Source organism: Phytophthora parasitica (assembly GCF_000247585.1).
Source record: "Phytophthora parasitica INRA-310 unplaced genomic scaffold supercont2.10, whole genome shotgun sequence".
In the NCBI taxonomy this organism is placed as follows: domain Eukaryota; phylum Oomycota; class Peronosporomycetes; order Peronosporales; family Peronosporaceae; genus Phytophthora; species Phytophthora nicotianae.
In genome coordinates, this window is record NW_008648996.1 from 807,054 (window position 1) to 820,469 (window position 13,416).

General features: G+C 51.4%; 5 protein-coding genes across 5 annotated transcripts; 2 read left to right on the plus strand and 3 right to left on the minus strand.

The window, feature by feature from the left end:
• Window positions 1-211: 211 nt before the first annotated feature.
• Window positions 212-3,686, plus strand: PPTG_06798 (hypothetical protein; the record flags this gene model as incomplete). The annotated part of the gene is made up of 1 exon (XM_008900844.1): window positions 212-3,686. One exon carries the CDS (start codon window positions 212-214, stop codon window positions 3,611-3,613), a length of 3,402 nt encoding a protein of 1,133 aa, XP_008899092.1. The 3' UTR covers window positions 3,614-3,686.
• Window positions 3,582-5,135, minus strand: PPTG_06799 (AGC/PKA protein kinase). The gene is made up of 2 exons (XM_008900845.1): window positions 4,075-5,135; window positions 3,582-3,995 (listed from the first exon to the last, which is right to left on the minus strand). The coding sequence occupies exons 1-2, from the start codon at window positions 4,910-4,912 to the stop codon at window positions 3,772-3,774; spliced, it is 1,062 nt and encodes a 353-aa protein (XP_008899093.1). The 5' UTR covers window positions 4,913-5,135; the 3' UTR covers window positions 3,582-3,771.
• Window positions 5,136-6,147: 1,012 nt separating this feature from the next.
• Window positions 6,148-8,740, minus strand: PPTG_06800 (hypothetical protein). Its single transcript, XM_008900846.1, has one exon. It carries the CDS (start codon window positions 8,558-8,560, stop codon window positions 6,317-6,319), a length of 2,244 nt encoding a protein of 747 aa, XP_008899094.1. The 5' UTR covers window positions 8,561-8,740; the 3' UTR covers window positions 6,148-6,316.
• An 818-nt stretch (window positions 8,741-9,558) lies between these two features.
• Window positions 9,559-9,765, plus strand: PPTG_21958 (hypothetical protein; the record flags this gene model as incomplete). Its single annotated transcript, XM_008901126.1, has 2 exons — window positions 9,559-9,566; window positions 9,615-9,765. The coding sequence occupies 2 exons, from the start codon at window positions 9,559-9,561 to the stop codon at window positions 9,763-9,765; spliced, it is 159 nt and encodes a 52-aa protein (XP_008899374.1).
• Window positions 9,766-10,870: 1,105 nt separating this feature from the next.
• PPTG_06801 (hypothetical protein) lies at window positions 10,871-13,145 on the minus strand. Its single transcript, XM_008900847.1, has one exon. It carries the CDS (start codon window positions 12,934-12,936, stop codon window positions 11,074-11,076), a length of 1,863 nt encoding a protein of 620 aa, XP_008899095.1. The 5' UTR covers window positions 12,937-13,145; the 3' UTR covers window positions 10,871-11,073.
• Window positions 13,146-13,416: the final 271 nt, after the last annotated feature.

Consider the following 13,416-nt stretch of genomic DNA (forward strand, 5'->3'; position numbering starts at 1 on the left):
TTTTTTTTTTTCGGTGTTTGATGTACCAAAGCCTCTGACTTCTTGGACAAACTAAATCATTGTCATGAAAAAGTAACATTTTTTTTCTCTATCACGTCTCTGGGTCGTCTCTGGGTTTATAGGTTGCAGTGACTGCTCAACCAGACGCGTCGTTTCACTAATACTTGTAGCTCTGAGAGACACTAGCATTTCCTCTTGTTGGCTTTCTACCATGGCCTCACCATCAAGCGCCAGAGTTCCAGTGGGCAGCAGTACGAAACAGGTCCATGGCAGTAAGCGGGACGCCACCGGTCGGTCTCGGATCATTGGTGCATCCTCAGTGTCGAATTCCAGACGCGTGAACGGGAGCGTCGCCAATGTAAACGGAGGAACCACCGGCCACGGTTCCGGCCACTCGACTCGCGTGTATTTGGATGGCCAAGACGTCACTCCACAGTCTTTATTAGTCAGTCGTATCAAGTCAACGACGGAGTCCAAAGGCAGGGGTAAAGGTGGTCGAAACACTCGCTCCAAAGCCCACGCCGTCGGTGCTTCTACTGTTGGGGCCTCAGTGGTCGGAGCTAGTTTCCTCTTCAGCACTGCGTCGGCCTCTTCGGCCGACAATGACTCCGACAACGAGAGCTCTACCTCAGTCGTAGGCACAACAGGCAACATGAGCGTGAAAGCGCCTCGAAAAGAGCCGAAGCCGAATATCGGAGACCATCCAACTGCCAGTACAGTGACTCCCTCTATGAATCAAGAAGAGGATGACAACACCCGAACTACGGTAGCTGCTGGTCCGGCGGACACTGAAGAGCAGGAAGAAGGCAAGGACGAAGGTGGTGACCCTCTTTCTGGTCTGGGGTCAGCTCAAGCCCCACTACTGGTTGGCAGGAAGTCCGTGACGGTATCAACTGGTATATCCCCAGGTGTACGCCGGCCAGTCACGGTTCGACTGGGTGAGACTGCAACGGAAATGCTATTTGAACTACGCAGTGTTTGTGTCGCTCTGGACGCGCCTGATCATAATTCTATTGCTGCGAGAAACAAACGCTATCAAGCGATCTGTGCGCAGAAGAAAGGCAGTGACAAATACGTGCAAGGTCGAACTCAGACTTTACAGCTAGCACAGAAGGCAAAAGAGGTCATGACCGCCCCACCAGCTACTCGTGACGCAGCGTGTGTAGCTACCGACTGGGATATCTACGACTGCGGCAAGCTCGAGGATGAGACCAACGCAGAGGACGATGTTGGTGGAGCGATTACAAACGGGGTATCTCAGTCTCAAACGACATCAAGTGAAGGATCTAAAGGTGAAGGAACGCCCGTATCGACGGGGACAGAGTCAATTGGTGGGGGTGTTGCGGACGTTCAGCTTAAACAGCAAGTGGAAGAGATCGTCGGAGCCACCTTAGCGTCCCCCGGTTGTGTGCTAGATGTCGATGGAGACATTGTCGAAGATCTGCGTGCAAGACAACACCATGCGTCTAGACCAAGTCGCAAGACGCGAGACAGACACGGTCATAGCAGTAATTACAGCCAAAAGTCTCGGGTATTCGACAGCCAACGCTCTGCTGCAGTAGCGACTGCGTACGTGTCCGGGAATTCCAACGCGTCGGTCGTCCCAGGCGACCAAAGTGGCGGCAACATTACAGCTGGTGCCTCGCAAGACTTTGCAGGTTTAACAGCCGAAGGTGCAAGTTCGGGCAGTGCAGCGACCAATTCTCAGGTTGGTATGAGTGTAGCTAACGCATCACGCGGCGTCCTTAGTGGTGCAGCAACTGGGAGTGGCGACCAGAAGTCCAACAACGTGTACGCTCGAGCCAATACTAATGTGGATCTGGGTGAGATTATCGCTCGTCAACGCACCGCACACGTCCTGGGCTCCTCCTCTCTCACTCTCATGGCCAGTATCGTGGAGCGTGCCGTGCAGCAGAACGTGTACCACGAGCAACATGTGAGGTATCGAGACTTCCCCATGCTCGAGTCGGAGGAACCAGTAACCGAGTCTCGAAACGTGATCGTACCAGCTCTAGACATGGGCTTCCCCGGAGCTCTCGGCTCTGGTCGTTCTAACTCGTTTTCGACCGGTTCAAAGAGCATCGAAGAGCTCGAGAAACTGTGGACTTTTAGCTGCGAACTCACTCAAAACCGAACTGTGTCGTGTCTTGCCTGGAACACAGCGAACGAAGATCTACTCGCAGTATCCTATGCACGCAATGATCAACCGACACAACCCGAAGTATCCGCAGCTTCCCCTGCCAATGGCCAAGCACCCAGTCCAGCTAATCCAGTATCTCGACCTGGAAATGTTCAATCTCCTGCAACCTCTGGCACTACCGGTACAGAGAAAGATGGTCTGGTACTCTTCTGGTCGCTGACCAATCCTGAATACCCTGAACGGATCTACCAACTACCAGTGGGTGTGACCTCCATCGACTTCAGCACTGCACATCCGTATCTCCTAGCGGTTGGATTCGCTGATGGTGTAGTTTCCATTTACGACACTCGGAAGGATGATTCTATCTCTTCTACTTCTTCGTCAAATGCTACGTCATTAGGAGAGACAGCGACGCCAACTGTGAAGCATGTTCCGGTCCCGGTCGCTACGAGTTCGGGTCTAAGTGGGAAACATCTTGATGCTGTATGGCAAGTCAAATGGGTGGCTCATGGAGGCAGTGAGAGCGTTGTCAGTGTGTCTGCGGATGGGCGAGTGGTCGAGTGGAGTCTCAAGAAAGGACTGAGTTATAGTGATCTCATGACGTTGAAGCGAGCACCGAACCCGTTATTAGGAGGTCCCGGTACTGCTGCAACTGGAACAAACGGAGTCGGGGGAGGCACGGATGGGGTCATTTCACGACAGGCTAGTGGTCGCAGTCTCGTGTTTGCAAGTCATGGAGATCCGTCCGTTTACTACGTGGGTACGGAGGACGGACTGGTGCACAAGTGCTCGGTATCATACAATGAGCAGTACTTGCAGACGTACATTGGACACACTGGACCGGTATACCAGTTGCTGGTGTCTCCGTTCTGTAGTGACCTCTTTCTCTCGTGCTCTGGTGACTGGAGTCTAAAGTTATGGCATCAAGCTGATCCTCACGGGGAAGCAGCGCTTACGTTCCACTCTGTGGATCTGGCCAAGGCCGTGCTAGGAGCGTCCTGGAGTCCGAGTGATGCTGGGGTATTCGCTGCTGTGGCCGAAGACGGTCGTATCGAGCTCTGGGACCTCATCCAGTCCACTCTTGACCCGATTGTGCGTCATTTTCCCAAGAAATATATCGCAGTTCCTGTGCCTGTGACTCAACCAGCTGAAGGCGATGTGTTGGACTCGAGCACACGAGATTTGACACCGAAAGAGGACGAGAACGACGAAAAGGATCGAGATCCGAATGCAGTGGAAGTCCCAGCGACTACTATGGTTGAAGTGCCGCTGGAGTGCACCACAGTAGCGTTTGCACCGAAAGCCCCGGTGCTTATTGTTGGAGACTCGACGGGGGACGTGACGGTATACCGAGTGCCTGCTCAAGTCTCGAAAAGTGCAACCGGCAATGGCGAAACTGCTGATACGGTGTCATATATCGAGGATCAGGCAGCTCGATTATTGCGCACTATTCGTTCAAGTAAGCACGAGTAACTTTTTAGGACTATAACTTCAACGTACGTAGCCATTTTCGCTTAGTTGAAGTTCGGTATGTCTCATGTAGCCCTTTTTATAAGTAATTTACTGAATTTGATCCCGTTGCACGGGATCAATTGCACGACACATGGAAAGACATTTTGCTCGCATTGAACTTAAAATTGGTCGAACACTTCGAAGGCAGCTCGATCTTCTCCATACAGAATGACAGCGTCGTCAACAGGCGAGTCCGGGTACTCGTCAAAGTGCGTGTGGTCCCCAGGTCCCCCCACTGGCGGCAGATATGGTGGTGTCTCGGTGCGTGCGAGCACCGCATCCCAGTCCACTTTGCCGAAATATTTATGTTTCTTCACGTCTTCCGATCCGCCTCGTAAGCAACCTGAACATACAGAAATAGACAAAAATAATAATAATCAGTGTCATATTTCTAACGCCAGCTCTTTCATTTCTAAACGTACCAAGTCGCTTGGTGCGGTCTTGCGATAACAATTTCTTGATTAGATCCTTGGCTTTGGAGTCTATGTGCTTGGGGAAGTCCACTTTACCGTCCAATATCTTTTGATAAATACCGAACGGGTTCTCGTCGTAGAAAGGAGGATACCCTGCCAGCATCTCGTAGATGAGCACGCCGAGCGCCCACCAATCCACCGACTTGCCGTGTCCTTTGCTCTGAATAATCTCCGGTGCGAGGTATTCGGGTGTACCGCAGAGCGTCCACGTCTTGTCCTCGACGATCTTGGCAAAGCCAAAGTCTGTGATCTTGAGGTATCCCTCGGATGTAATGAGCAAGTTCTCGGGCTTCAAGTCTCTGTAGATAATGTGTTGTGCATGGAGATAGGCCAGTGCTGTGACTAGCTGAGCCGCATAGTAGCAGGCCACGTGGTCCGGGAAGCGGCCTTGACGTCGCAAGTAGGAGAAGAGCTCCCCTCCTTGCACATATTCGAGCACTAGATACAGTCTCCGTTCGTCCTGGAAATGACCCAGGTAATTGACGATAAACGGGTGTTGGATTCGACTCAGGATCTCCACCTCGCACTTGATGTGGTGCAGCTGTTGGAGCCGCAGGATCTCGCTCTTCTTGAGGATCTTGAGAGCGTGGAAGGACCCCACGCCTTTGAGTTGCACCAGGCGTACGCGGCCGAAAGTGCCCGTGCCCAGCGTTGCCAGCAGCTCAAAATCATCCAGAGAATAGGCTCGTCGTACACGCGGGGCGTCCACGGGCGCAGCGGGGGAGATGGCATTGATAGGAGCCTCCTTCTCGTCGACTGCGGGGCCGGCCGTCTTCTTGCGGAACATTGCGGCGCTATTGTCGACTTGGGAGCTGGCCCAATACCCACACAGCTCCTGGGGTGGTTTCTGGGCGGTTATGTAGCCGCGTCTGGGACGGTGTCAGGCAAGACTACAAGTGGGGCAAGCTCTAAAGCAGCTCAGCAGCTCTCCGACGCTTCGATTAGATCCTGCAGCAGCGACGGTATAGCGAGACGGTAGTACCGAGCTTGAAATCAGGTTGGTTTTTGGCCAGTTAAAAAGGAGAAAATGGAGGATCAGAGTGATAATTGGATGAAATATGAATTCGAAGAGGTGTACCGGTATCGTACGGTCTGCCTCTGAAGAACGCGCAGAGAAAGTGACCAAACGTGTAGGAATGAAAGAATATGAAGTGTGTTACCTACGCTCATTTCAATACAAGACACGATGCGTTCGTAGCAAGACACTAGAGAATCTAGATAATCTAAGCGTGTACTAGCAAGTGCAGATAGCTTAGCTTAGAGAGCTTCAGAAACGTAGAAATGTCCGGTCTTGGCCTCAAACTAATCACGCTGGCTTGGCCACACATTCGGACTTCAGTCTTGTTCTCTTCGTTTCCGCGTTGCACTGGAGACATTCTCTCCTCGCCCGAGTGTACATCTGGCCGTTATCCTCTTCATGAAGCATGAGGCCTCACCTCGCACTTGATACCGTCTCACCAGCACGAAAAATGCGCGTGCATTTCCTACGTATTTGTTCAATCCTGTATTCCTGGGAACGCGTCAGAACGGTCTCTGAAAACCCGCCGAACACGTCCGTTCGACGGTGGAAGGACACGTTGAAAGCGATCTTTTGGGCAGCAACTCAGGTTGCTAGATCTCTTGCCTGCCTGCACATGTATGGTCTCCGCTAGCATTACTCCGTGTCATGGAGTCCGTGCTGCTCTGACGGCGTTTCTCTTGTCCTAGCTGCTCAGAATTGCGGCCAGAGACTTCTGTTCTACCTGTTCGCTGGTCGCAATGGTATGCTGCACTTTGCTGTCGCGTCTCATGTAACGTGCTGGACATGTACAAGACGATCACGCGGTCCAACATTCAGAACGTGATGATGATGACAAGCTGAGCTCCAGTGTGTTCTCAGTTCTCGCCAATGTGTTGCTCAACGAGATGATGGATGACGGACTATTTCCCTATTGTCAATCGCGCAGTTTTCGGATGGATCGGGTTGTGTATAACTCATAAAAAAAAAAACGTTCTGGTCAGTCGAATTTCTCAACGCATTCGTCTCACGGCATTGCAAAAATCTGCATTCCAAATATTATAAAGGCACTCGGCCAGTCACTACACAACCAAAAGGAACCATCTAAGTCTCCCTCGAAATCTACAGTCCTTCTGAGGTAGACTTTGTTTCAGCGTAACGCCACGGTACTCTATGTACACTCACTAACGATCATTAGATCTCGGTGCTCTTGTCACTGCGACTCGAGTCCACAGGCCCTGCAGCGACTCGAGGTGCGTCCGAATGGTTTGTCAGCCGCGACGACGAGCGACTCCGATCACTGCCGCCAGTATGTCGAAGTTCAGTGGATAAGGCTGAAAAGGCTGACGATGATCGGGTCATTCGAGATAACCCGGAGGCTCCGCTGGCAGTGCTACCGAAGCTCGACAAGTTGGTCGCTGACCACCCGCTTAATGTTGTGTCCCGCGTGTTACGCGACGGCTGGCGATCGGTGTCCGAGGCCAGTACAGAGCTCCACGATCCGCTAATTTCACTACCGCTCGTCATGGACGATCCTGCTGAATACAACGCAGACACCCGAACGTTGCCCGTGTCTAGTTCACCACTGAAGCTCTGCATGGACGGTACTCTGCTTCTTATGCTGATGTCCCCTAACGGATCACAATGGTTGGCTGCCATCATATTACCACGTAGAGATGGCACCTCGTCTGCACTCTCGCCACTGATAGAAGACGCTCCGTCGTACGTGGGAGGAGGCACTGCAACCATCAGTGCTGTGCCGTTATAGCCGCTTTCCATAAAGGAATCATCCTGCATAAACGTCGGCGATAATCTCGAGATGGAGCGCATGTCCATGTCGTAGCCGTAAGGCAGTGGACTCTCGTCGTCGTCGTCCGCATATTTCTTACGACTAATTGCCACGAACATGACCAGAAGACCCATGATGCCTGCAATCACTCCGACAATCGCGACGATGGACCCTGTGCCTAAACTGTAGTACGTGGCGGCACTGGTGTTGACGTCCGATACACCACCAGGTTTTAATATTCCGTCCATGCCGCTGTTACTGGCTCCGCTGTTGGATTTCTTGCTCGACTCGTCCTGTTCGCTGGTTGTACTATCGGCACTGTAATCTCCACTGCTGCTGTGTGTCTCCTTCTTCTTGTTTTTCTTCGGTTTGCCTCCAGGAGAGTTTGAGCTTTCAATATCCAACGCGTCCGACCCATCCAGACTCACATCTGCACTGGAGCTGGCGTGGACTTGACCTGGACTAATTCCCTCGCTGTTGTCTTCACTCCCGCTCGCTGAATGTATCGTCACTGTTTCGTTATTGCTGCTGGAACCGGAGGAGTCTGTCCATGAGGCTGGAGACTCAGGTGACGGCGCTGTACCTGTAGAAGGCGCGCTACCTGTTCCCATGGCTGGTGCGTCTGTAATTGGCACAACAGTGCTTTCGTCTGGAACAATCACCGCTGCGTCTGTAGAAGTTGATCCAGTTACTGCCGGCGCGTCCGTCTCGTCGTCGATAACACCGCGATCGGGTGTATCTGCTACTGAACTACTGTGAGTGGAGGGCGTCGCCGTATCTACTACAGGTGCTGGCTCCGGAGCTTGCGTTACTGTCACTGGTGCAGTTGTTGGCTCCATCGGAACAGGAATATCTGTTGAAACCGGGATACTTACTGGTACTGGTGTTGATACTGGCACTGGGGCCTCGGTCGCGACTAACGGAGGTTGTGTTCCTATTGAAATCGTCACTGGTGCGTCTGTTGGGGCTTGCGTTCTAGGCGCTGGCGCTGCCGTCGGCGCTGCGCTCTCTGTCTCGCTATCCGCTGTTGACTCTGCTCCTGTTTCGTCGTCACTGGACGGCGGTGGTGTCGGTTGCTTCGTCATGTACACTGCGTGTGCCACCCCGCTACGTCTCGTAGCTATTGGGGCAAGCGGAGCCGACGTCGCATCCTCCTTCTCTTCTGATCCCGTCACAGGCGTCGTCACCGACACCCTAGTCGACGGCGCCGTGGTCGCGGACACCCTGGTCGACGGCGCCGTCGTCACCGTCACCCTCGTCGGTGCCGTCGTCGTCTCTGAATCTGCTATAGCCGTCGGTGAATCGTTCTCGTCGTTAAGACTCGCATCTAGTTCGTCCACACTGCCCGTCGTCGTGGGTTTCTCCGCTATGTCGTCTGTATTGCCTCCTATCGTGACCGAAATGGATGTCGACGGACTGCTCGTCTCGTCCGTCCGCGTGGCGCCACCAAGTACTGTGGACGCCAAGTTCGATACGATAGTATTCGCTGTATCCACAGCCTCGTTGGCCACCTCGGTTATTGTGTCTGTCACTGCGTTGTGCGCCTCGTCGAACGTGATAAGACGGCGGTCGCTGAGCGCCACGCAATGTGCCGCCGCGGCCGCCAACGTGCCGAACGCCAGCATCGCGCGTCTTCTTCTTCGCGCCATGGCTGCCCCGGGCCAGCTCCACGGCGGCGTGGGCTCTGCTGCGAGATGGCGGGGCGTGGTGGAGTGGACGTCGCCCCTACTTTAGTGCCTGCGTCTTGGTGGGGTGGCCGATACTGAGGGAGCACCTTGGCGATACGTTGTAACTGTGCCTCTGCGCTGACTAGCTACGTATTTACAGAGGTATTTCTAGCTTACTTTTTGTAAATGAAAGTAAAAATGATATACCCTATTTGAAAGGGAAATGATGTTTAGAGTAAATGTTAACCTATCCCGGTTAATTGCAAGCAGAAGGGGCTGATATTTTGGCCCCGTCTCTGAGGAGCGTAATGGCGACTTGGCAAAGGAACGTTGTTCCCACACCGCAAGTTATGCGCGCAACGCCTTTGCAAGAGCTGTAGCCTGTGCATTGCATTGGCTTCACCAAGCATCGGTATTTTGCGGCGACGGTCTTCGGTGTAGCGGAGACCGTCACCAACCGATACGGTATGGTCCATTAGGTGCAAGTCGGATAAGAAAAACAAAAATTCTACACTACTGGAGTAGTTGAAGTGGAAGGAACAAAAAGTTTGTTCGTTCGGTCGATAAATTCAACTTGTTCTAGAGACTGAATCGGTAGGTATGTTTCCTTGCGTCGGCCCTACGGGTACTTTGTTGATAATATCGAGCATCTTGTGCGAACCTCCAAGATTCCGATCAAAGAGCGACACGGGACCAGTACATTTCCGTTCTACACAAGGTTCAACACGACACCCAGAAACGCTTCCGATCACAAGGAATTCATCTCTCGGGACTTTGACCGGGTGCACTTGGCGGAAAACAAAGTACTCCGATCCGTCTTCTTCGAGCATTTTCAATACGCCGAATGCCTTAAGAGCTTCGGTTTTGTAGTATAATTGATCGTTGTGCCAGGAGTATCCGGCCAAAGTAATCATTTTACAGCGTACGCCCAACGTCGTATCAACACAACAAGGAGCCGTCAATACTACCCACGTTCTGTGATGCCATAGTATGTATCCACATGACAAGACAATACGAACTGACGTGATAAATGCAGCGAGTCCGAGTACAAGGACCCCGTGACCAACCAAGCTCCACACGTAGTACGAAGCCGCGAGAGCCGCTGGGTGCGACTCTTTCAAGCTCGATCGATTAACCCACGTAAGAAAGTAGTTCATCACTCCTGCACAGAGGAGCTCTCCGAATAGAGAGGTCTCATAGCTGAACAATAACCTTTTCACTAAAAGCCGCACTTTCTCGCACAACCAGTTTTTACTTTCAAGCATTTCAAACAGTAACAAGAGCACTCCAGACAAATTGTAGCCCAGTGAGATGTACTGGAGTTTGGCGTTGGCTCCATCTTGAGCAATCAGCAGAAATAAATCGCTCATGACGCCCTCGATCAACATGTACAATACCACCACTCGGAAAAAATTTGATGAGTTATGAGTGGAAAGCCGCATGCTTTCCTGCATGAAAACTGCGGCAGCTTTCCTCGACAATGTTTCTTGCAAACGAAAACATCGCATCCCATACCGGTTGCACAAAATATAGCTTTTACGAAGGAGCAGGATGCGATACAAAATCCACATCAGTCCAAAGATCCCGTACCAGTACGATTGCCGGTAGGAATAGTCTCCTCTGTCGCGCGCCAATGCTGACGCATTACTGTCAAATGTTCCGAGTCCTCGAACACGAACATAGGCTGTCTTGTCCATCGTGCAGAATGTCCCTATTGCTTCCTCGTAGAACGCAAAGTATCCGATACTTCCGTGGTAAAAATAATGTTCGAAAGCATAGCTTTCGTTTTCACAGCTTGTAGGTGTTGTCGGTGATTTTTGTATGCGTTGTGTCCCTAAAATGAAAGCTCCGTGAACGTTGTACTGTGGTATCACGAAGTGACAGATTTGTCCATGCTTAACGGAATAATAATGCGTAACTACGACGTTCCACCACGCACTCGCGATATAAAGCCATTGAAGAGGACAGTATTCGGTAATATTCGCTGTCTCTATCGACTCATCGGCGGAAACCACTAGGTCTTCGGTCAATTTGTGAGCCGTGACGAGTTTCCAGTAATTCCTCCCCTGCAAAACCAGCGGAAGAATCCCGAAGCTAAACCATACAATCATCAGCATTCGCCTAGCGCTCGTTCGACTTCTTAGAGCTGCTGTCAGTCTGGTAATGCTTTGTACTTTAGTCAGTCTTCTTTCTGGCAAAACAGGGCCCGCTGGTTTAGTCTCGCTTGACTTCATTGCCGTCATCGTTGTGCTACCGTTTGCGAGCTTATTCGAGTCAACTAATAATGACACAGAAACGGACGCTATATTTTTTTCCAACGTGCTAAGTGCACACCCAGGTCCACAATAGACTATCGCATCTTGAGTCAAGAAGTTATTAATACTTCAATACATGACAAAGCTAAACATAAATACTATTTACTAGTAGTTCAACGGAAAACTAACACTATAATGTACATACTTGACGTAATAGTACCGGTAGCAAGACTGCTAGTCTTACGGTACTTGCAGGACGTCTTCGGTGGAATCGAAGCTCTCGCGGTCGCATGGTTCCCATGCGGAACGTTTGGTCTCTATACACTCCGATTGTTCTTGCTTAACTATATTTCGGAGAGCGAGTGCGAAATCAATCGGATCAATAGCAGAATGAATCAGCACTGCTTCGACTCCAGTCTTAAAAACAAAAGTGCTCGTTGTCTCGGCAAGGAAATCCTCCACATCGTCTGCACTCAACACAGTCAAGAGTTTGGCTGGGTCACAGATATCGAACAATGCACCCAAGTTGTAAGCCGCTCCACCGCACAAAATCAGCGCCACAGAAAGACGAGAAATATACCGCTGGCGTGTATGCGGCTTGATCGCGCTCAGCTTCATTTCTTCTCGTAGCAAGTTAAACTGTTTATGAACCAATGCAGTGTTCCTCTCAGCTTTCCTGACAGTACACGCCGCCTCGAGCAGTGATCGCTTGATTTCTCGATCCCAGACTGACGTTTCTCTCTTCACTTTAGTCGCTTTGAGATCCCACTTCATCTGCTCCACCTCAGCAATAAAGTTCTCGCGTCTACACTCTCGAAGTGCGAGTTGAAAGAACGTAATCGCTTGGTGATCAACTATCAGTTTCGCTCGAATAACCTCATCAAAAACTTCTGAGAGAACAGTGTGCATCTCACCAGCGCTTAGCGTTCTTAGCGCCAAGCCAAAAATGATATGTAGATCATAGACACTAGTCATCAGTCCCATCAATTGGCGTAGCCTCGTCACCGTTACTTTACCAGCACTCAAAATCAGCGTTGCGCGCTCCCAAAACGCGCGTTGCTTGATATGTTCTCGCAGTAACCATGAAACTTTACTGTTTTTGTCAATTTCTACAGCAAAATCGAACGCTGTTTTGGAATCGGAAGACAGTAGTAACGGGTTGCAACCACAGTCCACAAGGAGGTACCGTACAAGTGCGAAATTGGTCTGTGACGCAGCCAAATGCAGCGGGGTCCATCCATTACTAAGCCGTAGATTTTGTATCCACTTGGACGTCGTGTCTTCCACTAATTGCTTCAATAGAACCACATCCCCCGAGTCCATCAATAGTGCCAACACTCCCCTTCCAAAGTCCTCACCAAGATTTCTCAGCTCTTCTCGCCACTTTAAATCATCCGTTTGCTCGACTCCACGCTCCACTTCCTTGTGCTTCTCCACCATCTCAACCAAAGTGTCAGAAGCCAAAGACATTTGAAGAATAATTGTCACTGCCTCGCTATGTTTTAGTTGAATAGCTGCGTCAATACTCGACACTTTGGCAGCTCTGTCGCCCGTTAATCTCTCCCGTAAGCACACTGTTATCGCCTCGGCGTTCATAGCTCCAATCGCTCCCTTTAGAGAAGAATAAGCGTTTAATAGTTTCTCAAATTCTTCACAATTCGGTCCAGCGCGAACGTAGTCCATAGCGATCTTAGCAGAGTCGCTCTCTGCCATCGGGTCGGCGCCATGAGCTAGAAGAACCTCTGTGACCTCCAGCATATCCCGAAGTATTGCGCATTGCAGGGGAGTCCGTCCAAACAGCCCTACGTTATTCGCACAGGCTCCGTGTCGAGCCAATGCTAAGGCTGTAGCCTCTCTCTTCTCGTCGATCGCCGCATGGAGCGCCGTGAGGTCGTTCGAGTTGGCCAATTCGAGGTCCGCTCCGCGCGCTATGAGCAGCTCCAGGATGTCCACGACGTTGTACCGTGCGGCCTCGATCAGTGGCGTGTTGTGGAACCCTCGACGCTCGTTCACGTCGTCGCCCAAGTCCAAGCGACGACGCACGCCGTCGAGGTCCCCCCTTCGCACGAAATCAGTGATGGTGTCACGAGAGAAAATCCCCATCTAGTGGGTTCGCGGCGAAACGCAAAGTGTGAGGAAGTTTCCGGGCTCAAGACGAGCCGCGCATATCGGCCAACTCGGTCGCCATATCACACATTACTGTATACTGTGGTTTGAGAAATGCGAAGCGAGCTATCGTTATCGATTCAATCGTCACGATGTGCAGCACGTCTATTTGCATGGCGAAGCGGAAGTGTGTGGTGTTCATAGGCCGTAGCGTGCTTGTAAATGGATACAGCAGACATGGCAGGTTATGTGTGTATGTCGGCAGACAATGGCAATGCATGAGTCGTGAGCGAGCGACGTGTCGTACACGCGTGGCATACTTCGGCCTGCTTCAGCGACAAGAATGGAGTACGAGCGAGTGAAGGTCTAGTTGCCTCGCTCATCGTGTCTTTAGCAGCGTAACCTTCTTCAAGCCAAAGGGGTCGCTGATATACGATCCGCCGTGGAAGGGCTCTGGTCAGCACCATGTCGATCTTG